At 37.8% G+C, this 25,864-nt stretch overlaps 1 protein-coding gene across 1 annotated transcript in view; it reads left to right on the forward strand.

Annotated features, from left to right (window-relative positions):
- Positions 1 to 9,837: 9,837 nt before the first annotated feature.
- UNC79 (unc-79 homolog (C. elegans)) overlaps positions 9,838 to 25,864 on the forward strand; it is a 96,701-nt gene continuing 80,674 nt past the window's right edge. The window contains exons 1-10 of the mRNA XM_017728931.1: positions 9,838 to 10,155; positions 13,527 to 13,697; positions 16,557 to 16,649; positions 17,938 to 17,993; positions 18,620 to 18,749; positions 20,297 to 20,361; positions 22,175 to 22,263; positions 23,428 to 23,468; positions 24,704 to 24,732; positions 25,783 to 25,857. Coding sequence (XP_017584420.1) covers positions 9,909 to 10,155; positions 13,527 to 13,697; positions 16,557 to 16,649; positions 17,938 to 17,993; positions 18,620 to 18,749; positions 20,297 to 20,361; positions 22,175 to 22,263; positions 23,428 to 23,468; positions 24,704 to 24,732; positions 25,783 to 25,857 — 996 coding nt within the window. The 5' untranslated portion in view covers positions 9,838 to 9,908. The remainder of the gene's footprint in view (positions 10,156 to 13,526; positions 13,698 to 16,556; positions 16,650 to 17,937; positions 17,994 to 18,619; positions 18,750 to 20,296; positions 20,362 to 22,174; positions 22,264 to 23,427; positions 23,469 to 24,703; positions 24,733 to 25,782; positions 25,858 to 25,864) is intronic.

The raw sequence follows: 25,864 nt of genomic DNA on the forward strand, positions 1-25,864 counted from the left end.
TACTTATACATTAATTGCACTTCCTTCACACTGCCACATGGAAGGATTTGTGCTGCTTTTTTCCCCAGCCCTGGCTATGGCATTATCTTCCTCTTCTATTCTGCTTTCTCTGTTCCTCCATTCCTAATGCTTTTGGTCTGTTGTTTGAGCTTCTCTTTCCTATTTTATCCTTGGCTGCTTTTTCTTTTCATCCATTTGTACTTTTCAAGATACTGCATCTAGGCCTGCCATGTCTCTGTTGCTCTCTATTTTAAGATTTACTTGGGGTCCAGATTTCAGATCTTTCTGCCTCCTAATGTTCCTTTTCATGATACTCCAGGAAGAGTATTTGGTTAATGGCCATATCCTTTGCATTCTAACCTGCTGAATGTATTTTGTTTATCAAGGCTACATCCCTGACTAGTTCTTACGGCATTACCAAATGTCTTTACATAACTTCAAGATTCCCTCACCTGCAATTTTTGAGCAATGGACTCTGACAAGGATGTGTTGGTGTGCATACATCACTACCAGTCAAACCCCAGCTGTCGCTGTTGTTGCTTCTGCCCTCACTGAGTGACAGGCAAGAACCAGAATGTCTTGAGAAGGACTCAAGTCATAATGAATCTCAGTTTACCAGTGAAACACTACGACTGAGGAATCACACTGAACAGAACAGAAGATGTGCTGGTCTAAACATGAATACCACAGCTCTTGGGCAGGTTGTATGAACAACAGGTAAAATGGTGTCAGTCTGGGAAGTCGACTGGAGAAGCTTCCCTTTTTTGTAACCATACACATCTTGTATCCCATGCTAGACGTATCAACAGTGGCTTTCATCATTTGACTCTTTGCAGCATGCCTCACGTGTTCTGTTGTATTCAAAGAAAATGAATTCTTTTTCACCTTAAATAGCAGTAATTGGTATTTAGTTGTGGTAAGTAATGTCCTGGGAATGTCTGATGCCTGCTCTATTCCCCTCCAGAACAGTGGAGCAGCCAAAGCCAAAGCTTTGAGGACTCCTAATGGTTTCACTCTTGGTTCAGTCAATGCTTACACAAGGGCTGAGGAGTTTAGTGAAGTCTGTGTAGATCCTAGAGAGATACCTATTTGTTTTTTAGGATGACCCTGTGACAGTGGCCAAGTACTTCCACAGGGTGACATCACTTTTTGAAGTGTGTCTTCAGGTACTCAGAAACTCAGAAAATTGGGTCATTCACACACTTCCTGTAACTCAAAAGCTGGGAAAGTTTTTGCTCTAGGGCTTTCCTTCAGAATTTTCTTTGTGTTCTGGGAGTCTGTGCTGAAATGGATAGAATTTTGGGAAGCAGAACTGAGAAGTGAGGCTGAAAACTTTAGCCTAAAGCTAGTGTTAATATTTAGGCTTTATAAATAAGTTTTCTCTTTTGATATTTTGCCTGATACAATTGCACAATGGCAATTAATAGAAATAAATGGATTTCCATCTTTAAAATAAAGTGATTATAAGTGATTCTAGATAGCCCTATGCTCTGTATTGAAAGTTAGTAACTGTAGGGAAGCACACAGCTCTCTGAAATACATCTAGGTCTGAATTCTGTAATCATCTTTGGCATTTTGTTCATCCATTTAATTTACAGATATCTGACAGTAAACCATGGCAGCCACAGTAATCTGTGCACCTTGCTGCGAATTGTTCTTAGTTGGGTACTGTGACACATAGTCTGTGTCCTTTACAAGTATACTTGGTTTCATTTTTTTTTCACCTGACAAGAGAAAGTAACATCACAAAATACGTTTAGGAAGTCATTGCTTTCTTAATCTAGAAATTAAACCAAATTAGCTTTTTTGACAGTTAAAGCAAATGCCTACCTTTTAAATAATCTGATGAGATGGCCTGCAAATCTGGGACTAAAACTGAGATTAGTGGGCAGAAAGAATGAAGTGTGAGATGGGAAGGGGAAAGCAGTCTTGGGCAGTGCAAGTCAACCTCTGTAATGTGGAGTGGAACACATCCTGCCCAGATGTTACTACCCCAGTGGTTTGGGGGCTGTATAGGAAGCTGGTTATGGCTGCTCTCACATGGGATAACCTCCTGAAAAGCACAGTTTATGTGCCACAGGCCTATGTGGTGGCCTGAAAGGCTCTGATCTTGCTCCCAGCTATCCTGAGGCAATCTGAGTCTGAGTGATGAAATTTGTCTTTTCAGTTGTTTGAAGGGGAGGGGAAAAAGTAATGTGATTGATTTTTAATTATTCATTAATGTGACCTTAGAATAAATTTGTGAGGTAAAAGACTTAAAGATGAGGAAAAATAACTAAAGATGCTTATGCATTTTTAGTGTATTACTTTTGCATATGCATTATGGCAATGTCCCTGGTTGCATTTTTGCTTGCTGTTTTCATATAAGCCCCAGCCCTTCAGCCACATGATGGGCTTTCTCCTTGTGATGAAGCCAGGTAATATCACGAGGGAGACTTCTGTCTGTAGAAGCTTCACTTGCTGCAGGAACTGGGGAGTGCAGTCCTTACAGCACGAAATGAGTTAAAGAATGACCTTGATTGGGTGCTGCAAGGCTGGATATGTTGTCATGCATTCAAGAAAACAGTATTCTTCATTTGATGATTTTTTGGGAGTTCCTCATTTTATGGATAATTGACTGATAATTGATGGATAACCTCATTTGTTGTGTGGCTAACTACTCACTGAATCTTTTGTTTCCTGGATATGAAAGTCCAGTGTGTACTGTTACCTATACTGGCAAAATGGCTTTCAGTATCTTAAGCTGAGCCTCCAACAGTATTTGCAGACATTTTGCTCTTGGTGTCTGTCCATCAGTCTTTTTCTCTAATATGGATACAATGTCACCCCATCTCATTCAACTTGCCAGTGGCACAGGAGAAAATCAGAATGTTCATGAACTGTTCAGATATCTCAGCAGTGAGAGGCATAGTGATGTCTCTCAGGCAGTTAGTACCTTTGTTCAGTGGAGGATTTAATGGTATTCATACCTTAATAAATGCCACTTGACCATGAGAATAAAACAAAGTGTTGATTAATTGATTGTTTAGGAAGCATGATTTATCTTCCACACTGAAGGAGCCCTGTAGGGGAGCAAGGTGTATCTTCGTGTAGTGAAACACTGTTATAATCCATATGCTTAAGGGCTGAAAGAATTCAAAAGCATCTCCCCTTTTTAACTGCCTGTTACAGTCTTGGTGCACTTTTACCATGATGAGGAGTTCCCAGGCAGCTGTGCTTTCATGAGGCTGTGTCTTCAGTCCAGTGCAGCTGAGCAGCCCTCTGTCACAGCCAATGCACTCTGTCTCTCAGCAGAGTTGATTAATCTGAGTGGAGCACAGAGTGTTGGGTGTGTGTAGGTGTCTCTACATGAGACTGTCTTGTGCTGTATAGGCAATGTAAGGCAATGCAACTAGGGTGGGTGATCACTTTTTTCCCAATACTGAACAGGGATCCCATTAGAAAGTAAACCCACTGTTACTTGTAATACAACAAAAAATGGTTTGAGTGAAGGTGTACACCTGCTACTGCTCTTTGAAATCCCCTCATCTGGTTGATCACACTTCCTAAGACAAATAAACAGCAGACACATTGCTCTTTTCATGTCTTTAGTTCATTGCATAAAGTAAATGTATGGCCTACAGTAAATCAAACCAGGTCTCTCTGTCTTAGCTGATATCTCTGCTTTGGCTGTAGAAACACTTATCTGTCTCACATGAACCTCCTGTGATCCAATGACTCATTCATTATAAATGAATCTTGAGATGCTTGGAGACATGGAAGAAGTACAGAGTGGTAATATATATTTTTTAATTTGCTAGCACTGTTTGCCTAATACAGATGCAGAAATTCACTTCCATGTGTTCTCCCTGGTACTCTTACAATTTATTCAGTCAGAACAGAAAGAACAGAGAGATTTTTCTGTTTGTTGAGTTTAACACTTAAATTAAAAAAAAAAAAAAGGAAAAGGAAGAAACAGACATGACTCTGTCAAAGTCTGCAAAAAACCTAAATGAAAGTTTCTGTGTTTGTCTTTTTGTCTTTTATGTAGTTGCTTCCAAAATCCGTTACCTTCAAGAGTACCACAACCGGGTTCTTCACAACATATACCCTGTGCCCTCTGGAACTGACATTGCAAATACTCTGAAATACTTTTCTCAGACGTTATTGAGGTAAGTTTTGACTAATGCTCTTGAAGAAAAAAGAGCTAAAGAATTGTAGGAGATATTGATTGGCTTTGTATTGGTTTCCAGATTTAATGGGTCAATGGTCAGCCAAAAAGAGTCAGAGCATAATTTAAGAAAAAGATGGTATGAACAAATCTCTTCAGTGGCTGTTGCCCAATTTGCCCAGTTAAGCCCCTTATTGAGTGGCTGATTCTAGAATAAACTTGGTTGATTATGCATTTGCTTGGCCCTCCTAAGACTTAGCTGAACGCACAGACATGCTGAACTTGTGAAGAAAGGAGTTTCTGACCTGTAGAGTTTTAGATGTGTATAATCATGACCTCCTTGACAGTCCTGGTGCCTCAGAATCCCAGAGTGATGAGCCAGACAAGCAGAACTGGATTCTTACTGTGCCGTAGTTCAGCTGTTTTGGGTTCTGGTTCAGTCCCTTAGAAAAATAGGAGTAGACACAAAGTTTGTATACAGATCTGGATTTTCATGGCAACACCACATCAGGATTGTTCTGACTCAAGGTTTTTGACTTAGTCTAATATTAGTAATAATATATAGTACTAAATACCACGTGAATGCAAAATACATTATGAACAGGAAATACTACCTCTTGTCTTGCTAAAAAAGATAGGAAAAAATGTGAGACTTTATTAGGAATAATGTACATTCCACAGTGCTGCCTAGTGGATTCATATTTCCAAATTGTTTTTAAAATGGCTTTTGACTGCGAAGAGGGGATTTCTATCTGCTGGTTTTGGCTGGCACTAGTTTTCACATCCAGAAGAATGCAGTTAAAATTGCATTTTTGTGCATAGCTTCCTGATTTATACCTGGAAAGATTGTCCTTGCTGTCAGAAGGTAGTTTGGAAATAACGCTGTTTGCCTTATTTGAGGAGGAAACATTAACAAAATACAATTTACTCATATATTTGTACATATACTCCTATGATATATACAAGTTGAGAAGCAAGAATTTAAACTTGAGAGAATGAGAACAGTTCATTCTAACAGTCAAAGAGCCTGAGATGCATCAAAATTTTCTTGACCCTGTTTATAAGAAGGAGAGACACATAGACAGAAATAATTTTTAGTGGAACGCCTGTTCACAGCAAACTTGAAAACCTCCTGCTTGCTTTTGAAAATTTCAAGAGCAGATCTGTTTCCCTCCTCATTTAGACTGTTGAAGAAACTTACAGCAGCCAGTAGGACTTCTTGTTTGAAGATTAATAAATGAAATTTGGTCTCATTGTATTGAGCAGTGGGAAAATATGTTCAAAGAGTCACTATAGATACCTCTGAAATGTGTCTCTGTTCCCACATCAGGCTGTTATGATGGATTATTTGTGCAACACTTAAATTGCATTTAAGTAAGATTATTTATGACAAGACAGCTTTTGCTTAAGTACTGTGAACCTTTAAGCTGTTAAAGCAAGAAAGTTGGACTTGATCTGAATATTTTCTCTTTCAGCTGTAACTACCAAGTGCTGTAATGAGATATGTTTCTTTTTGATCAGAAGTTCACTTGGTCAGGATAGATTTAGAATGTACTGTTTAAAGAAAGCATCTTTATAGCACTCCATGGTCTTCATGTTTCTAAACAGTACAGCTGACATGTCCTGTGTGATAAATTCTTCACACTCAGGAGCAGTGATGTTCCTGGGCTTACTGAAAAAGCTTTATACTTAGCAACTATGAGAGCAGATCAGAAATCAGGGCAGCAATTGCACAATCGAGCAACTCCCTTTCTTTTATTTCATGTTCAGAGTGGGACTGAACCAAAATCCTCTTGTTGATAATGCTGAACCTCATGGGGCAGAAGTGATACTCATATCTGATACACAGACCTATACAAATGGCTTTGTCCTTCATGATCTGGGATCTGATCAGCTTCAGAACTAAAAGGGTATGAGAAATTAATGCCTGGACTTGATCTAAATTTAAGTGGACAGAGTTCTGATACTCATCAAGGTCAAATTCACATTCTAAACCCCTGTAACTGGGGAGTTTAAACTGTGAGTCAAAGACTGAGTGCTATTGTTGAACCAGGATAAGTTTATATGCTTGCTGATACTAAGAAAGAAGATGGATAAAAAAGCAAAACAACACACCCTGTATTTAGTGTGGCAGATGGAAAGAAGGAAACTCCCACCCACTGTGTGCAGATCTCTGCAAGATTTATCCTAAAACTAAACAGACTGGTTAAAAACCTTTCTGAAGAGCGTGTTCAAAAATTTCTTTGAATATTTTGCATGCTGAGTCTCCTTTCTGCCTCCTACACTGAGACTCCATTGTACAAGGTTTAACATCAATCACAGAAGTACATGGTGGAGAATAATCTTTCTAGCTTAACACAGAGCATATGCAATGAATTTGGGCTGCTAAGAGAATGCTGATACAACCGTGACAAAAATGCCCATTGATTTCTGGAGCTTTTAGGTTGGTTGTCACCATCTACTATTTTAAAATAACTTTAAAAATACTTCCCAGTTTGTCTGCTCTCCTTGCAGCTGAATTTTTTAGGACAAACAATTCTTGATGAACATGTATAGTAGTAGAAATAATGGAGGAATAGTCAAAGAAATTCCACATGATGATTGGGTTTTACAGAAGTAGATTTTACTGTTTATTACACTTTTACCTTTCCATGTTAAGGACACGTTGACTGTGTTCTTTTCAGTGGGATGTGCCCACTGTTTAGAATCACATTCATATGTGGTATCATTTTGCTGACTAAAGATGGATTGCACAAGAGATTAATTTGCTCCTTTGCTCTGTACGCAGCCTCTATAAATTGCAAGCTCAGGGGTGGGGGGAACAGATGTGGAATGGGTGAAAAAAATAAATTCCATATTTCTATAACAAACATCACATAAAATCACCATACACAATGCATAGCACATTGACTCATTTAGTTCTTCTTTAATTTTCTCTTTGGGAAAAGCATTTCTTTACATTACAGCATGAATTTGTTTCATGCCCTACTCATTTTCAGTGATTTCTCCCTCATTTGAGGAATGATCTAAGGCTCAATAAACATCTCACAAAAAAGCTTATTCTTTCACATTTTCCTGAAGAAAAGTCTCCATATATATTTCTAAGCAAAATACTTTATGTGAGGCATAGTTTTAAAGGCCTTGGTGGCTAATTAATGGTCAGGCTTGTTTTGCTGCCTTGGTGAGATGTAACTCACTTGTACCCATTTTAGGAGACCTTTCCAGGAAGGCAGTAATTTTGGGATAGATTTGCAGCAAAGATATACACATCTTGAAACAAGCCTTGGTAGCTTTGCCCCTTATTGCAGAGCAAGTTCAGTATGGAGTAAGTTCAGTATGGAGTTATGATTTGCAGATACTCCAAATTCTCAGCACTTGGTTTGAATTGAAACAGAAGCAAATTGCAGTCATTGTATCTTGGTCTTAAGGGACTTCCTAGCTTTTCAGTTTTGCCTCTTCTGTTTATTGCTTTTAAAAAATGTGTCAGGCAAAAGCCTGGACATAAAATTTTTTTTTGTTTTGTTTTGTTTTTTAATAAATTTGGTGTGGTTACAGCTGGAATTTAGATCTAGTCTTATTACTGTTAAACAGAAGGATGCCCTGATCAAGATACAATAAGCGTGCTTTGGCATCTAATCCAGAGATGGGCCCATAGCTCAGTGTAAAAAGAAAGGATTAATATCCTTTCTGGAAATAAGCGCACTTGAAGTGATGTTTTGGCAAATAAAGGGATGCATAATTGGTATTATCTGTTGGTAGACAAGAAAGGAGTATAGTCATATCTCTAAAGATAAGCTGAAAAATATGGCAAATGAACATCAAGCAAATTAAAAGGAATCAGCACTCTGATAATTTTTTTTTAAAGTCATACTAGATATTAGGTGATCTTCTGATACAATTTCATAAACACCACTGTGCTAGTGATCACGTTTCTTTTACTGGACATTGGGTAACAGAAACCAAAATAATCTGCCAAATATGTGAGGCACAATAAAAAAAACCAAAAACCAAAAAAATAGTTTCTTAAGACAGGCTTTGTCTGTCATCTCTGACTGCAAGGTGATGTGATAGTAGCCATGTAGCCATGTGATAGTAGCCACTTGGCAAAGAACTGTTTTTGTAAAAGTGTTTTGTATATATGGCAAATGAATGATACCTTGTCTTATAAGCACCTTAGCAAGAGTTTGGCTTACTTGTGTAAACTGTTGAATTGACTTGGAGGTAAGATTTGCTGAGGTGATTATATGATAGGGATTTCTGTACTGTTAAAGAGAAGAGAGGTTTCCAGAAGTGCTCTCTCTTGACATAATTCTGCTCTTCACGAGTCAGTGGAAGTCTTAGTGCTACTGACTTGTCTTTTATAACCTTTAACACTGACTTTGGGAACAGAGTTAAACCAACAGGAATTGCTTTTGGAAATCCCAATGACTGAGAGGTGCAAAAATGTGCTGTAAAAAGGAAAAAAAACCATTGTGTGTGGGTTAATATATTTAAAAGGTGTATTATATTTTATAGGCACATATGGAGATTATGAACTAACCCTATAATTGCTTGATAACTAAAATATAACGCTGCTTAAGTGACAATTTATTTCTATTTAAAATAGTGGGGTTTATTTTTTTTAATAAATTAGATTACCATGTTTACAACCATGTTTACAACCATGTTTGCAACATTCTTAAAACTACATAACAAGCTGGTTGACGTATAGCCTCTATTTTGATTCCCACTAAATTCTTTTTATTTTTTGAAATTATCTCTCCTTTAGTTTATAGTGAGTTTTGTTGAATAATAACGTAAGTAACAGCAGGAGTGTATGGTAACATACTGTCTGATCTGCAGTTACATAATTGGTCTTGCTTGCTTAGCCCTTAGATTTTTGAAGGTAACTATTTACACAAGGAGTGTTTGTATTCATAAAGCAAAATGTTTCCTCCCTAAACATGGGCAAAATTAAAAACACACATAAACAACCATTATCATTAGCTCACAAACATATGCTAAAGACCATCTACTATATATTATTTTATGACTTTTCCAAACGTAGTTTAGTTAACATTTTAGAAATATTATATTATTTCTAAATCCATGTGCCTGTTTAAACTTCATTATCTCAAATGATACTGAGTGAGTGGTCATGAAACAGTATCATAAAATACATACAGACATTATTTTAATGCAATAAACATGTGATTTTTAAGACTATCTTAACAAACACACATGTTTATTCTTTGCTAAAACATGTTTCTGCAAGTGCCACACCTATATTTTGCATGTTTTCACTCAGTTGGCTCAAAAGATTATAGGGGGGAAAAAATAAATCTCTCAAAATCCTCACAATCTCAGAGCAAAATACCAGCCTATTTTGACACAGCTAAACACTTCTAATTCTCAGAATTTTTCGTAACTGTGAAACATGGGTAGGGCACTGAAACATGCATTTTTATATTTTTGCTCCTTATGAACCAGATAACACATGAGATGCAATGAAATTTTCCTAGATGTCAATTTTTAATTCTCCTACCTTGAAGCATGAAAGTAAATGGTTGCTAGATTTGTAGACATGCTGGTTTTGGTAGTGATTGCATCTTATGTGGGATGTATCTGGTCTTTTATTATTTGTTTTATAGTGTCATTTCAATGTAATGTGCTGTTCTTTGTGTCTTTGTTGTCTCTTTTTTTTCTTTGTCCCCCCAACAGCATTTTGTCCCGCACAGGGAAGAAGGAGAATCAAGATGCCTCCAATTTGACAGTGCCCATGACCATGTGTCTTTTTCCTGTGCCATTCCCACTCACCCCATCTCTAAGACCACAGGTCAGTTCCATCAACCCTACTGTTACTCGCTCCCTCCTTTACAGCGTCCTGCGAGATGCTCCATCTGAACGTGGCCAGCAAAGTCGTGATGCTCAGTTATCAGACTACCCATCTTTGGACTATCAAGGACTTTACGTGACACTGGTGACACTGCTGGATCTAGTTCCCTTGCTACAACATGGGCAACATGGTAAGCAGGCCCTTGAATGATTCCAGTGCTGTGAATCCATGAGTGGTGCATATATGCAGTAGAAGAGATGGGCCTAAACTGACCTGGATCTGGATTTCAAATCTCCTGGGATGCATTTATATCCAAGTGTTTGGTTTGACTTTCTTAAATAAAGGACTTTTTTTTGCTAATTGTGGATTTGAATTCTGAGGTTGTCTGATTTTTAGTGATGTGCTGGTGGTATGTAACGAAAACAAAATGGTATGTAACAAAAATTGCACGGCTGTAAAACTACCCAGATTTTTAACTTGAATCTGCTGGAATAACTTCAGACTGTCTTTTTGGGGTGGGTCTCTTAAAAATGCACAGAGCTTGCAAATGTGTATCTGGCCTATCAAAAATACACAGATTGAGTGTTCTGGTGAAGGTCCATCTCTACACAGAATATAGTATATATCTAATTGAAGAAAAAAACATGGTAATTGTGCTTTGAGATGGTTTTAAAATACTCCTGTGTAAAAATGGTAGCAGCATCTCTGTCTGACTCAGAGAAAAATGATATTGTCTTATGTTTTAAATTAGCTGCAAGCTTTCTTTTGTGACTGTGCTGTATTTGTGTTGTTTTCCCTCGAGTTCTGCTCTGCATCTGTCTGGCTTGTTAATCTGTTACGCTTTCCATACTGGGATCCAGTAGCCCAGTATTCTCTCTATGTATTAGCCAAATATTAATTTCCATTGTGGTATTATGATGTATTACTTACATAATTCAGTATAGGAAGGTGGTTGTCTATCTGATAATGCTGTTGAAATTCTTCAGGAGGAAAGTTGTTTCTGTTAAGTGATGAATTCCATTTGAGCTGGCAGCAGTGTGTTTGAATCAAAGGCTGCTGCACTAGGAAATGGTATGATCTTGCAAAAGCAGGGCCCATAGCACATTATAGACTTGTTGACTTCAATTCTTAGAAATGGAGGAGTTAATTATCAAAACAGTCTTTTCCTAAATAGATAACATGGTGATAATTAACAATCAATGAAGACCTGTAAAGAACAAATAACATTGGACAAACATAATTTTTTCTTATGGCAACACAGTGGCTCTCCTTGCATGGTTTTCCTGTCCCTAGTCACATTTTTGTTGCTGTGTCATTTTACATCCTAATAGGCAACCTGGGACATGGTCCCCACCTGAGGAAAACACTCTAGGAGTGGCTTGGCAGCTGGAAGCATATACCAATGGGAAATCTTACAGGAGTCTGTGCTGGGTCTAGTGTTATTAAATATTTTAATTTTTTACTTAGCTGATACAGTTGAGAAAGCACTTGGATTTGTAGGTGTTATCAAGATGGTTACTGGCATGTGCTTTGTGTGAAAGATACGTGATTCAAGTAATTGTGGCAAGTTGCATTCTGTTTTGAAATGTGTCCAGAGGAGAAATGTAAAATACTATGCTTAAGTGAGAAAATCAGAGGAGAAGGAGGTAATACTGGCTTGTGCTGCAGAGAGCTCTGAGTGTTAACAGTGGATCAGAGAAGACCATAAGTCACTAATATATAAATATTATTCTAGCAATGTGGTAAACATTTTTTTTTTGTGTATGAGACACCCAAAGCATTGTGTTTATTATTCTAACAGCCCTAGCAAGGCCTCAGCTGGAGTAAAATTTTCAGATTTGTCCATCTAGGTTCAGAAAAAACACGTACTATTTGTGAAGAGTCCAGGTAAAAAACAAGAATGATGTGAGGTCTAGAAAATGTGAACAGTGAGAGAAAACCCCAAAAAATTTCGTTTATCTAGCTTAGAGAAAAATGGGAGATGTGATTATCATATGAAAATGTGGTTGCTGTGAGGAGAAATAAACTAAACCAATCTATTTGTGGTTGTAGTTGATCAGGATAAGAAGTTATACACTTAAATGGCAGCAATGGAAATTTTTTTTTATAAAGAAGATCTTTGTATGATAAAGACTTTTAAGCATTAGGATGAATTGACAGGAGAACGAGTGAACTGTCTTGCAGGTTTTTAAGAACATTTTAGATAAATATGTGCCAGGAATAATTTTGTTGACTCATGCTTGGGGCAACGAGAGATCACTTGCTATTTTGTATGGTTTTGTGTGTGGAGAATTAAATTTTGCTGCAAAACTTGTTATTTATTTCTTCCTCAGCTTAGTAATTGACTAAAAGAAATATGTGTTTTTTTATCAGAACAATCAGTTTTGTTTGGGTAAGTACAACTGCTGTGCTAGGCAATCCTGAGCTTAGGCCCAATCAGGTTATAAAAGACAGTGTTTAGCTGATAAATATGTATTGCAAGAGAGAAGCACTCCGTAGCATTGAGGGTCTGGTCAGACCCTTGCATAGAAAGCTGGCCAGAACCACTGAAATGGAGCGCTGATTTTAGTTTTTGCTATGACCCAGGATGTTTACAGCTACAGATCTCTCTGGCTTTCCAGAGACGGTTTTAAATCACACCAGTTGTACAGGTGAGACTGAAGGCCTGTGTAACGTACTTAAGGCTGGGGAGTAATTAACAAAAGTAATGCCTCTCATGCAGGAGAAAGGCCTTCTGACGTCTTTGGATCATCATTCAGGTTCAGACTTGGGGTTCCTTGAGTGCTGTAACCTTTGTCAGAGGGTTATGGGCACCAGCTCAATTCCTCATTTGGGAGAGAGTATAAAGATTCCACAGTGCCCAGATACGCAATAAACTATCCCTTCTCTTTGGATCTTAAAATGTTGCACTGTTATTAAGTATCCTTTCCAAAGAGTTACAACGTGATTAATTAGAAAAAGTATAGAAAATCTTGATAAATATTCTTTTCCTTTAAACTCTGGCCACTTTTGGCCTCAAAGGTTTCCCAGGAAATCAAGATCTGTCGTTTAATCACATGTGGTTTGAAAGATAGCGATGCTTCCTGTAGTCAGTATATGTGAGGTACTTTGTAGAACTCTTGAGGGTTATTAAAATAAAGCTCTTATTTTAACATGAATGATAAAGACTAGAATGCTTTTTGCAAAATCTGGCCTTCCATACAATGTGCATTTCAAATTCTGATTCTCGTAGCATCTCTGCTTAAATTCAAGCCATCGTACATTAATCACTTTATGATTAAAATCAGCATTGATTTTAACCAATTATTTTATTGGCTGTAGTATTCATATTCCCTTCAAACTCTTCTGACTAGTGTTCAACAACTGTTTCTCTCTATTTAGGAGGGTCTTAAAAATGGGTGAAGTCACTTGTCTGCAATGATTATCTTCCCCAGTTACTTTGAGAGGAAAGCTTGAATTTAAATAGAACTTTTTTTTTTTAGTTTTGTAAACAAAAAAGTACATAGTCATAATTACTTTTTCACTGTAATGATTTTATATTTCTTTCATTTTATTCAACAGATCTTGGGCAATCAATTTTTTACACTACTACATGCTTACTTCCTTTTCTCAGTGATGATATTTTGAGTACTTTACCCTATACAATGATTTCAACATTAGCTACCTTTCCTCCATTTCTGCACAAGGATATTATAGAGTATCTCAGCACATCTTTTCTGCCTATGGCTATATGTAAGTAGAACTCATTCTAGTATTGTTTTGTCTTGGCACATAATAGTATCAGACTGTATGAATCAAAATTTGATCTGTTATGGAATAGTGATGGAACACCAGTCTACTTACATACATAAAATAATTTCATGTGACTGATTTTCCAAGGGAAATAGTTCTATAATTTTTATTTATTTGTTATGCTGTGTTTTTGTGTGAATTCTTCCTTCATTTAAAGTGTGAAGTTTATTTAAGAAATCACTGTTTTCAGACTCAAAGAGCTTTCAGTGCCAGCAGTGGGAGTATTGAATGCAGAATCAATGGTCAAACTGCTGCTGAAGTAATAGCAATAGCAACAAGCGTGATTTTTGCATCTGGACTATATCTGGATGTACAAGTATGATTTTTCTCAATGTAATGATGTTGTGATGAATTTCTGATTTTTCTCCCTCTGTCTACTCAGCTCTTTCTCTCTAAGTTCTGTACTAAATAGCTGTGCCTGTAATTTCTCCTATCCATAAGTGTTAGGACTGAATCTGAGGGTCCCTGCCTTTTTTCCCATTCTTTCTTTTACTTCCCCTCCCTGAGGATGTCATGTGATTACTTAATTTCATAGTCCCTGCACATTGTGGGTCTTGGGGTGTGTTCTGAATGCTTGTCTATGTACCTGACAAAAAGCTTGTTAGGACTTCAGTAGTAATGAGAAATGTAACCATTTTCTGCAGGCAGAATCATTAGGGTCAATATTAGGTCAGTTTTAGCCAACAAGCCTCTTACTGTGTGTGACCAAACACTGGAACAGTTTGCCAGAGCAGTTGCAGATTCACCATCCTAGCAGATGCTCAAAACACAATTTCCCCTGGGTACCTGCTCTAGTTGCCTTTCTTTGAGCAGAGGGACTGGGCAAGATGATCACCATAGGTCCCTTTTAACATTAACCATTCTGTGATTTTGTGAGACTGTCTTCTCCTTACCGCTATATTCCTGACCTTTATGGAAAAACATGAACAGCTTCTGTACAGAGATCAAGAGTGATGTCATTTAAGTGTGCAGAAAATGCTGAAAGAAGCACGGTCCAGTGTTTTAAGATTAATATTTAATGCACATTTATCACCTGTATTTTCTAATTTGACCAGTCAATGATTTTGGAAAACTCCCCTAACTCTCCTGTACCTCAGTTTTCCCATGTAAAATAGTCCTTTTTAATACATTGTAATGAGGTTTTCTCTATTAACTTTGACAGGTCTAATGACAGTATGCAAATGAAAATTGCTAAGATCTATTTCATACATATGTGCAATACGTCCTCTTTGTGTTAAGAACAGAATGTTGCATTAAACAACTTCTTTTCCTGCTGCTGTTACCTGATAGAGAACAGCTGAAGGTAGTGACATATCCTGTCTGTCCTCAGATCTGTAGAACTATACCTCAGAATAACTGGTTGAGTCAAATCCTTGGTTTACTTAAATAGATTCCCCAACTTAAATAGTTCCCCAACTGCCCTTGACAGAGATTGCATCTTTGCATTTGCATTTGTCATGCTGCCTTTCTTCTCTATCAGTTTTGGTGAGATTTCTGTATGAAACCAGTCTGCTGCTTTTTAAATTTACTAATCTAGTACTGTCCTACTTTTTTGCTGATGACCATGTTTAATTGCCCTGTTAGAGCTGCCAAGTATTTTTCAATTTAAATCCATACAAATACACTTTTCTGTAATAATTTGGGGGCTCTTATTTGTGTGGATAAGATTAAAAAATAAATGAATGAAGTGCAATGAAGAGAGCCATAGTAACGTTGGGTCATGTGGAGAACAGACAGGGAGAAATTCTCCATTTTCTCTTCCCTCCTTCGTTTCTATTTGAGTGTTCTTTTAATTAGTGTCCTTGTCTTTCCCTGCTGGGAATTATATGCTCCTTTGCAAGGCAAGTGCAGAACCTTTCCTTCCCTTAGTGTTTAATTCTGATTCAAACTGAAAGGGAGGATGCAAGAGATTGCCTAAGCAGTTGGAGAGCCAGATGGGAGGGATGGAAACAGCTCACTGAGCTGGTAGCTACAGTTCTGTGCTTCTATCCCAAATGCTTGGTATTTGGGTCCTGGCAGCCAGGCTTGGGAGAGGGCTGTGAGGATGGAAAGATACATGTGACATCTCTGTGTAGGAGCTTGCCTTCAAAGCCATGTTGCCATGTAAAAGTTCTGCAGGGTTTTTCCAGGTATACCATTTAACAGTAACCCACTTCATAGGAAACCAGGAGGAGCTCCAGCCACATTCTGTGTGAGGTAAAAGGTACACTTCAGTGCTGCTCTTCATCACTATCTCAGCACAGTTCACATAACGATGGGACTATGTTTCTGGTATGTCGCTGTAACTTGAGCTCTTACCAGATGCTCCCTGAAAAGTAATCTGTGCCATACACCAGCAGCTATCACCAGCCCCAGCCCTTCCTCAGTACACCTCAACAGCAGGCTTTCCATTTGTTCTTGGTTCCTCACTCTCCAGCTCCTCTTTACCCCTCCTACAATCCAAGGCCTAGGTGCACTTGGTATACAAGTGATGTTATTTTGTCCTGTCTGTGGGTTCTGAAGGAGAGGGCCTGAGAAGGCAACTGGTTAATGCAGTTTTGGGGATGATCTGGAAAACCAGGTGCGTGCTCTGTGAATCAATACCTAGCCATCTTTTTCTTCCACCAGAAAAGGTGTTTCACCCCCCAATACAGTGTGTTTCTAGTTTTTTAGGGTTTTTTTTCTTTCTTTTTGATTTTTGTTTTCATGACATGGTACCTTAGGAACTTTATCTGCAAGAGTTGGAATCAGTTACATGCTATTCTCACCTGATTTTCCTATTACAATAGAAAATTTATTTGTTTTTTCCTTTCTTTTAAGTGGGATCTTCAAAACGAGAAGGTGTTCCAGCACATGTCAATCTGTCTGCATCATCAATGCTGATGATTGCAATGCAGTACACATCAAACCCAGGTATGTGTAAACATGAAACATAGTATCATTTTTTTCTGAAATGATCAGTCTGGAAGTATTGTCCAGTGCAATCAGAAAAGTTTTGATGATGGGAAAAATCTGTGTCATTATCCAGAACAGGATGTAAAATGAGTTATTTTAGTCAAAACTTGGGTTTCTGAACATCATGCTGGAAGTAATCATTATGTAGGTAAGAGATCTCTTTGTGATGAAGAAAGAGGATTTGGCCCAGGATTGGAGACTCTGATCTACTCATGTTTGAGATCAGAATGTAATGTTATATCTAACATCAGTGTTGGAGAGAAATACCGCTTACCTTGACTACAGAAATTCATAGTAACTGTGTTATACAATGATTCAAGTGTCACCAAATTCACAACTGGTACTGCCTTTCTAAAGAAGACGAGTAATGCTGGCTGCAGGCTTAATGGAACTATAAAGAAGTTAAATGTAATTATGAGTATCTAAACAAAAGTGACGCAGTCCCTGTTAAACCACTGGGATCACATAACCAAATCAAAACAATATTTAACCCCAGTGAGCTGTTACATTGCATGATGGTCGACTGTCACCTGTCTCTGGTCTTATGCGGATGGGTAGATGGTGTGTGTGTGGAGGAACCCCACACTGCATCGTGTGCATCAGGAGTGTCACATCATGCTAATGTGCTTCACACAGGTAGATAAAAGCAGAACACCATTTTTAAAAGCTGCCTGCAGAAGTCAGTTTTTTTCATTAAATGTTCTGTTTTTGTTTTTGTGATTTCTGTGTTCAAAACATCAGAGAAAAATGTTGCCCTGGGGTTTTTGGGAAGTCAGACAGGTAAAGTAGTTCACTTGGCTCTCATGTTTGTTTGATGCAGCTTGGCTCCTCCTTTGGTATATGTGGGAATAATATATTGTTACATATGATTTCCATTGCTGCCTCAAGATGAATGACAAGATACCCATTTACGTTGTGGCAGAAGGACAAAGTTTTAGTGATTCAGCAGATATTCTTAAACTAGATGTGTTTGAAAAAGATCTCCACGGCTGTGCAAAAAGCTCTTACCCTCATGGTAATAATCTTCCTGCATTTCTTGACAGAAACAAGTTACTAATATTAGGTTTTCTTACATTTTGTGATGACTCTCAGGGCAATGATTCTTTAGCAAGCCCTTTAAAATGAAAAATATTTGAATGAGGCGTAGAGTTTTAGATGGACAAAGCAAAGCCAATCATCTGATTCCATCACTTCTTTAACCTCAGTTTCCATTTCTGTATTAAGTCTATACTCTTTTCTCTCTCAGTGTATCACTGCCAGTTATTGGAATGCCTCATGAAATATAAGCAAGAAGTATGGAAAGTAAGTTTATGATCATATACTTTGTGGAAATGACTGTGGTTGGGTAGTAACAAAAACCAGATGGCTTGAAAATTGAACCAACTGTATGCCAAGAAGTTGTAAATGATCTTTATATCCAATCCTCCCTCTGGATTATGGAGAGGAAGGTCCCTCTAATTTTTAGTTTACAGAGGCTGTTCCATGCTTTGTAGAACAGAGCTCTGTTTCCTAAGTGCTATGTGGTTGTGGCTCCAATTAGTGGCAATTTTAATAATGAGCAGGCTTCTCAGTTCCTGTGGGACTGAAGTTTTGCGAGAACTATTTGTGAGTATTGTTGTCTGAATGTGCTCTGAATCTGGTTGTTTATCTGTATCTCACCTCTTTGCTCCGCAGCTAGACAGAGAATTCAATTTGCTCTGTTAGTGCACTGTGGGGTGGTGGGTGGTTGCTATTGCATGCTCTGATCAAACTCAGAAGCATTGAAGTTGGTCATCTAATCTGTCTCTAAGAGCATAAAAAGGAAGTTTGTTAGGGCATGAAATGTATTAGTTTTGTGTGTTCAGCTATCTTTTGAACGGCAGTACAATATATTGAATTGTGGTTTGTTACCTTGTAAAAATAACTGTTTTGTACATGTCTTTCCTTAGGATTTGCTATATGTGATAGCCTATGGACCATCTCAAGTTAAACCTCCAGCGGTACAAATGTTATTTCACTATTGGCCCAATTTAAAACCCCCTGGGGCAATCAGTGAGTACAGAGGACTGCAGTACACAGGTCAGTGCAGCTGGTTTTGTATAGCCCAAAATAAATGAATTATGAGAAGTGTTAAAGTCATGTTTTTACAGTTCTATGATGTATTTTGACCTTTTTTGTTTGATAAATTGTACTTTGATAACTACATGCAATATCCGTTTATCTGCATTTTCAAAAGATGTTATGAAAAATAAAAACTCAGATCGTGGCTAGTAAATATGTTGTCTTACTCCCAATAATAACTAAACCAGAACAGGAGGCGAAATAAATATTGTGTTTGTAACAAATGGTCTGTGAAACTGCTGCCTGGGCCTCACAACAGTTCTGGTTTATGTTCCTTTCAATTATTGCTTTGGTTGCCTTTGTTGTGCCAGCTGCTAACACTGCTGCTGTTCCTAAGACTTCTTATCTGGCTGTTACTATTAAAAAAAGTCAGGTGATGTCAGGTGCAGTTAGTATAATGGATAAATTCTCAAGGTTGATTATAGGATGAAAATGCGAGACAAAGTCAGGAATGCAGCTGGAGTAGGTAGATGGTACAAAGTCCTCTGTCTGCCAGACTCCCCAGAGATACTGATGGGATAGTGCTGCCACAGGGATGACTGTCTAGCAACAACTCATGACTTGCTTGTCCTGCTTGTCTGTCTCAACCTGTTTCAAGTAATATCTGTCATATGGCATATGTTTTGATCATTTTTAAAATTTCTAGACCAGAATATGACATTTTAAATTGTAAAAACGAAGGGTTGGAAGAAATCTTAGAGGACCCCTAGACCAACTCAAGTGCAACCTGAATGTTCCCAATAGAAGTTTGTCTGATCTGTTCTAAAGCCTTCCATTGAAGGGTTGATACATTTTCTTGACTTTTTAGAAAAAAAATAAAATTCTTCATATACTGTTCTGCATCACTTCTTCCATGCAAGCAGGTCTGTAAACTAAGCAGGACAGTATTCTTTCTTAACTGTTACTAGCACTGGATAGACTGGGGTTTTGTTCTTATATAGAAGTTTTTTGTTAATATATCCCAGAATGGGATGAGTATTATCTGCAGTTGCATGGCATTTTGACCTGGGGGCATCCCGCAGAGCATCCAGGTGATGCCATTTGAGCACCCCTTTGTTGTTTACTTCTTGTCATTACACAACTAAGGCTCATTCTGTCTCTGGACTCATTTTCCTGTGTCATAGCTGAGTTTTCATTTTGCCTGGGAATATAACTGAATTTACTCAGCTACTCCTACCATCTTGCTCATGGAGTGGAAGGATAGTTAATTATTTCAGGATGTTGGTGAGATCAAGAAGGGTCTGCAACAGGAATGTCTGTGTCTTACTTTTTCCATTTTCTTGCTGAATCCATGGTTCGTTTATATTGTAAATAAGTCAGGAGGCCTGTATGTTCAAGGTTGTTTATTATAATTATTAAACTTCTTGAGGAATCGCTTTTTGTATTATACTCATTTTTGTATACTACTTAGTACAAGAGGATCTTGTTCTCAATTGAGACTGCTAGTCACACAGAATATAAATATCTCTTCTCATTTATTAATCAGCCGTGTTTTGGTTTTGCAGCCTGGAATCCTATTCACTGCCAGCACATTGAATGCCATAATGCGATTAACAAACCAGCTGTGAAGGTACTGCTGTTACTTCAGGGGCCAAACCCAGCTGTCTGGGGTGGGGGAGGTTGCACTTTGACCCCAGTCCTATGCTGTGGTTGTGTGCAGGTGACCAAAAGCAGGTGCTAAGGGAACAGCAAAGCCTGTTGAGACCAAGGGGACCAGGCCTTTGTGAATATGTTCTTCGGCTGCCTAAAGCAAGATGAGGTTTTCCTGTAACTACTGCAGGACAAATCTTGAAATTAAACATGGTGATGGTTGTAGAGCACGTTATAAAATTCTAATCTGGCTCCTGGCCAATCCATGTAAATGTTTTCCTGAACACATATATGTGTATAAATATGTGCACAAATACTACTGTATACAGGAAACATTATTTTAGTTATGTAGGTACATGTTCACCTTGGTATCCTGATTGAGCTCATACAATGCACCTACTCTGGTTATGATCCTTTGCTTGGAATGTGTCCTAAAGCAAATAGCAATAAAGCTTTACTTACCTTTCCTGCAGCCCTCTTTGAGGGAGGTAAATAGTATCTTTACTGTTCACACATGTAGTGAAAATGAAAAGGATTTGACCAGGGTCACAGAACAATTTGATAGCAGAAGCAAGAACAGCAGCCCAAGTCCAGAGCATGGTACAGTTAGGTGTACTTGATTAATTGATTTGTATCTAGTTAAATATGAAGGTACCACCAATTTTCCTGGCACCAATTCGAATACTAATATAATTTCTTTAGTCAAACAGTTCTTCAGTGAGCCTTTTCCAGAGGCTGTGATAGGACATAATGATGACACTTGTCTCAAAAGTCCTGCAAGGGACCACCTTCCTGCACACTCCAATCATTCTCAATTATCCCTCTCTCACAGGAGAAGTGCTGAAAGGTGTTCCTTCATGTTGTAGTGATCACCAGATTCAGGCTAATAACACAATAGAGCAAAATATAAAAAAGTGCAGTTCCAAGCTTTGCAGCTTAAATACCTGAATATTTTTGAATGATCTGTTAGCCTAATTTTGACAGAAGCAGCTTTGATCAGTCATCACTCAGAAAAATGCAGCCCATTTTGTCTTGAATAGAAGAGTTGGTTAACAAAGATGAGAAACATTCAAAGAGGTATTTTGCCTTTATTTATAAAGTCTTGCACTTGAATGGAGTAAGAAACATTTTGATCATAGTGGTTAACATACAGTGTATGCATACTACTGTTAAGTGTTTCCTTAGTAGTACAAAACACTTGAACAAATGTGTGTGGAACTGGCTGTTAACTGTAACTGTTTTCTGTAATTGACTTATGTGAAAGGATAAAAGCTAATGCAAGACAAAGTCTGGACCTATGTTGCCAAGGGAACTGTGAGTCTTTGATCTGTCACTGCAGTTGTGCTCTATACTTAAAAGCAGCGATGACTGAAAATTAGATTTTGCTGGAAGAGGCATTGTTGGGAAAGAAAAATCTAGACCTTTACATTAGCTTGTCCTAAGCCATGGATCCTCTAAGTGCTGTCTCTTTGGGGAAAAAAAGTGGAAGTGTACAGTGAATAAATGATGTCAGTGTATAACAAAATGTACTTGTCTTTGAGAAAATGATAATACTGGTACTGAAGTATGTCCTATTTTTTATAGGCTCTCATTTTCACTTACATCCCTATCTTTGTTAGAAATAGTTTGAGATCTTGTATGCCACATGCTGAGTATTTTCTTTCAGAATACTAAATGCTGTTAACGCACACCAAAGCTGTGTTCTGTTTTATGTCCTAGCATTAACATGTTGAACTTTTTCAGCCAGCTTCAATGAACAGAAGTGTTAATCCTTTTCCTTCTCCACGTTTCAGATGTGCATTGACCCGTCCCTGTCTGTGGCTTTGGGTGATAAGCCACCTCCCCTATATCTTTGTGAAGAATGCAGCCAAAGAATTGCAGGGTAGGTAAACCAAGAGCTGGAAAATGATAAATATTGTCAAACTCCAGAGTTCAGAATTCTGGAGTTTTGCTTTATTGCAGTATGATTAGCATATAATTTATATAGGTGAACCTGTTGAGGTATATGGAGCCGCTCAATATGAATAAGGGTTACGGATATTTACCCCACATGATCAGCATTTGCACCTAGCTTAAAGAGTTTTTAATTTGAGATCTCTGAAAGAATGGATACTGTGGGTTGCATTGACTATGATAGGGAAACCTCATTAATGTACAGGCTTTTGCTTAAGAAACATATTTAGTCCTCATCCTTTAGTTTTCATTAAAAGCAGAACATTACAGTGAAAGCTCTTTTACAGAGGTTTTGATACTTTTTTGTAACAGGTATTTCAGATTACTCTCTAAGATGTACTGTGGAACAGCAGAGATCAAATAAATTGATCCAGGATTGACCAGTACTTCGAAGGAATATACCCTGAGATAAAATAACCTCATTTTGTTTTCATTTTTGGTTGTCTTTTTTACCTTTAAATTGCTATTTTGGTTTGCATTAGCATGCAAAATCCGACGGTAATATGTAATACTTAAATTCAGTGCCAGTCATTACTTCAAATGGACAAGGTTACAGGTAGTTCAGAACCTAAAGGAGTGTTTTTCTCCTCAGTTTAAGACAACTTTAAATCACACCAGCTGTGGGAAAAGCAATTACATCTCACCTTAGGTTTTCAAGTCATCATTGATTTAAAGCTGCAGGAAAAGTAATTGAATTTGGTAGAAGCATAGCTTCTAAGGACACTCACAAGAAACAGTACTGGTACTTTGGTTTTTTTCTACGTTCATCTGTTATTTTTCACTATCATTTCTTAGCTGTCAGACTTTCAGAGTGCACTCTCTTTTAATTTGATAAATTTAGGTCTCAAAAGTAATTTTTGAAAGCCTTGAACATGGTGACAAACATCAGCAAAGTGATAATTTACAGTAAGACAGCACAACAAAGAGACGTAATGTAAACCAATCTGCAGTTTATAAAACTACATTTGAAAAAAACAGCACTCCTACCACATTGATTTATCTAAATTTCCTCTGTGCAAAAATAAATCCATATATATATATATATGTAAAGATTTTGTTATGTTTATTATATAATTTAAATTAATGTTTACAGGGATCACAGTGAATGGTTGATTGATGTTCTTCTGCCACAAGGTAAGAGGTATTTTAAGGGTAGGTACAAACTAGTCATAGTTGTACAAAGCTATGCTTCTGATATTTCTCCATACTGTTTTACTTGAACTGCTGCATTCTGTTCAAAAGTGTTGGAATTTTTTTTTAATTTTAAAGCAGTTTGTACTTAATGCTGCTTAATGTCCTGAAAATAGTATGAAGAATTGACTAATCCTTTATCTGAAATACTATATAACTCTTTATGTGTGAGGAAACAGAGACAATTTAACAGATTTTCAGATCTTGAAGCATTCATGATTGGAGCCAAGTTTTTAAAAAGTATTTATGTCCCAGAGCGGTGTCCAAAAACTGGGGCTAGTTCTTCCAGTAACCCAAGTCTGATTCGAAAGCTCTTAAAGCTGCTGAAAGTCTATAACATGAGACTGCAAAGGAAATCAGAAAAGGACATAAAATATTTTTTGATGGTCCAGTCATTGATCCAATCATTGCCCTTTGATCAGTGAGAAAACCTGATATTTTATTATCTACTAGAATGTAGACAAAATGTGTTGACAGGCTAATCAGCATATTATCTAAAATAACCCTCCCAGGGATAGAAGGAAGACACTGCCTGTCTCTTTGCTTTGAAAACTGAAAATTCTTAAGCAATTGAGATTTTTTGGCTGTCTGCTTTTAGTTGAAATTTTATCCAGATTAAGAATGTTTTATTTACTTAAGGGAAACACTTCTGTTTAATCAGCCACTTAAACTTACTGAATCATATGTTGCCAGGGCAACAGATCAAATAGCTACTGCTTACAGGTTGAATCTGCAAACATTTCACTCTGAAATGATGGGCCACAGACATAGTGGCTGCTTCTACATTGTTCATATTCACTACTCTTTTATGCTGAGAGCTTTCACAAGCCATGTAGGCCCATCAGAGCAGTGTCTCCTAGAGCCTGCCGCAGTAGCGTGTACAAGGTGTGCTTTTAAAAGTCTGTCTGTGAGGCAGAAGCATAAGCAGAAGGTGGAGGAGTTGCAGAGCATGTCACACTTGATGCACCAAGGCTGTTACTGCATTTAAATGTAGAAATAGCCATAGGCCTAAATGTGCAGTGTCCTAACTTATGCAGGCTTAGGGGTTTCAGTAGTATCTGGAAACACAAGTTTACCCCAGAGACTTCCATCCAGGATGTCCATTTTCCCATGGCTGCCATAGTAAATCAGGAAGATGGTCATTTTGTGTTCATGTTTTGTATGCCTTCCCCTTACAGCGGAAATTTCTGCTATATGTCAGAAGAAGGTAAGATTCAGCCATTTGTGTGATGGGGCATGATTTGATGTTGTGTCTAGTGTCATTCCATTCCTGTCTAGTGCGTTCTTCTTTGTACCATTTCAAAATTTCACAATTTATCCATGAATGCATTTATTGGTGGATGGAAATGATTCAGCAGCAGCAGGTTTCTTTTTGTTAAAACTCATGATGTTGATTTGAGTTGTAGGTTTTAGCTGAAGTGGCAATTAGTAAAGCAATTCAATTATGCTGTTGAGCTCTGTTTTTATTCTATAACTCTGCTTATGAAGAGGATAGAACAAGAGCTGAATTTTATATCTAAGTGTTTATATATCTTCTCATCTCCTTGAAGTCTTGGATTAGTCCTAAATTGGACAAAAATCATACTGTAAAACGTGTATTTTTAAAAATAAATGGACTGAAAATCTTCAGTGCTTGGCTCTGAAAAGATTGCTGACAAAAAGAATCTGCTTGCAGTACATACCAGCTAATGTGTTTTAATAAGAATTTAATAGCAAGGAATACAGTGTATAACATATTCTAGTTCTCATGTGGTAAAGAAAGCTTTTCTGTTGGGCTGGATTACCAGGTGGCAGAAATTTGAGGTCCATATTTCAGAGGCTCATACAGTTTCCTGTGATAAGCAGGTCCTTACATAGCATAAACTGTGGCATGGTGGCACCATGGTTTTGCACTCCTAAGGATCTACCTGTTGCTACCTGTAACATAAAAAGACCTTCTGAAGCATAAGCAGGAGTTAAGAGAACTACTGTAAAATTTGGAGACTGCTCCAAGTCAGGAGATTGAGGCTGATGACTTAAGTGTCAGTTTGGAGTGTTTCAGAAGAAGAGCAACTGTGACATTTAAGTCCAGGCTCAGCTTATCTTTCTGGAAGGTCAGTGATGTTTGGCATCAGGAGTTTGCACACAGCTGTGCTTCTACAGAGTGATTTTGGAAATTGCCAGCACTTGAGCCAGCTCCCTCGTGCTGACTCTCATCCATGTTTTTGGTTCCATTGCCTGATACTTGTGGCCTGATAAACTCCTTTTTATTTTCCAGAACTGTAGCTCCCACGTCAGAAGAGCAGTCGTCACGTGCTTCTCGGCGGGCTGCTGCGGCCGGCAAGGCAACACGGCCCGGC

Source organism: Corvus brachyrhynchos, unplaced genomic scaffold (genome assembly GCF_000691975.1).
Source record: "Corvus brachyrhynchos isolate BGI_N302 unplaced genomic scaffold, ASM69197v1 scaffold1, whole genome shotgun sequence".
Taxonomy (NCBI): Eukaryota; Metazoa; Chordata; class Aves; order Passeriformes; family Corvidae; genus Corvus; species Corvus brachyrhynchos.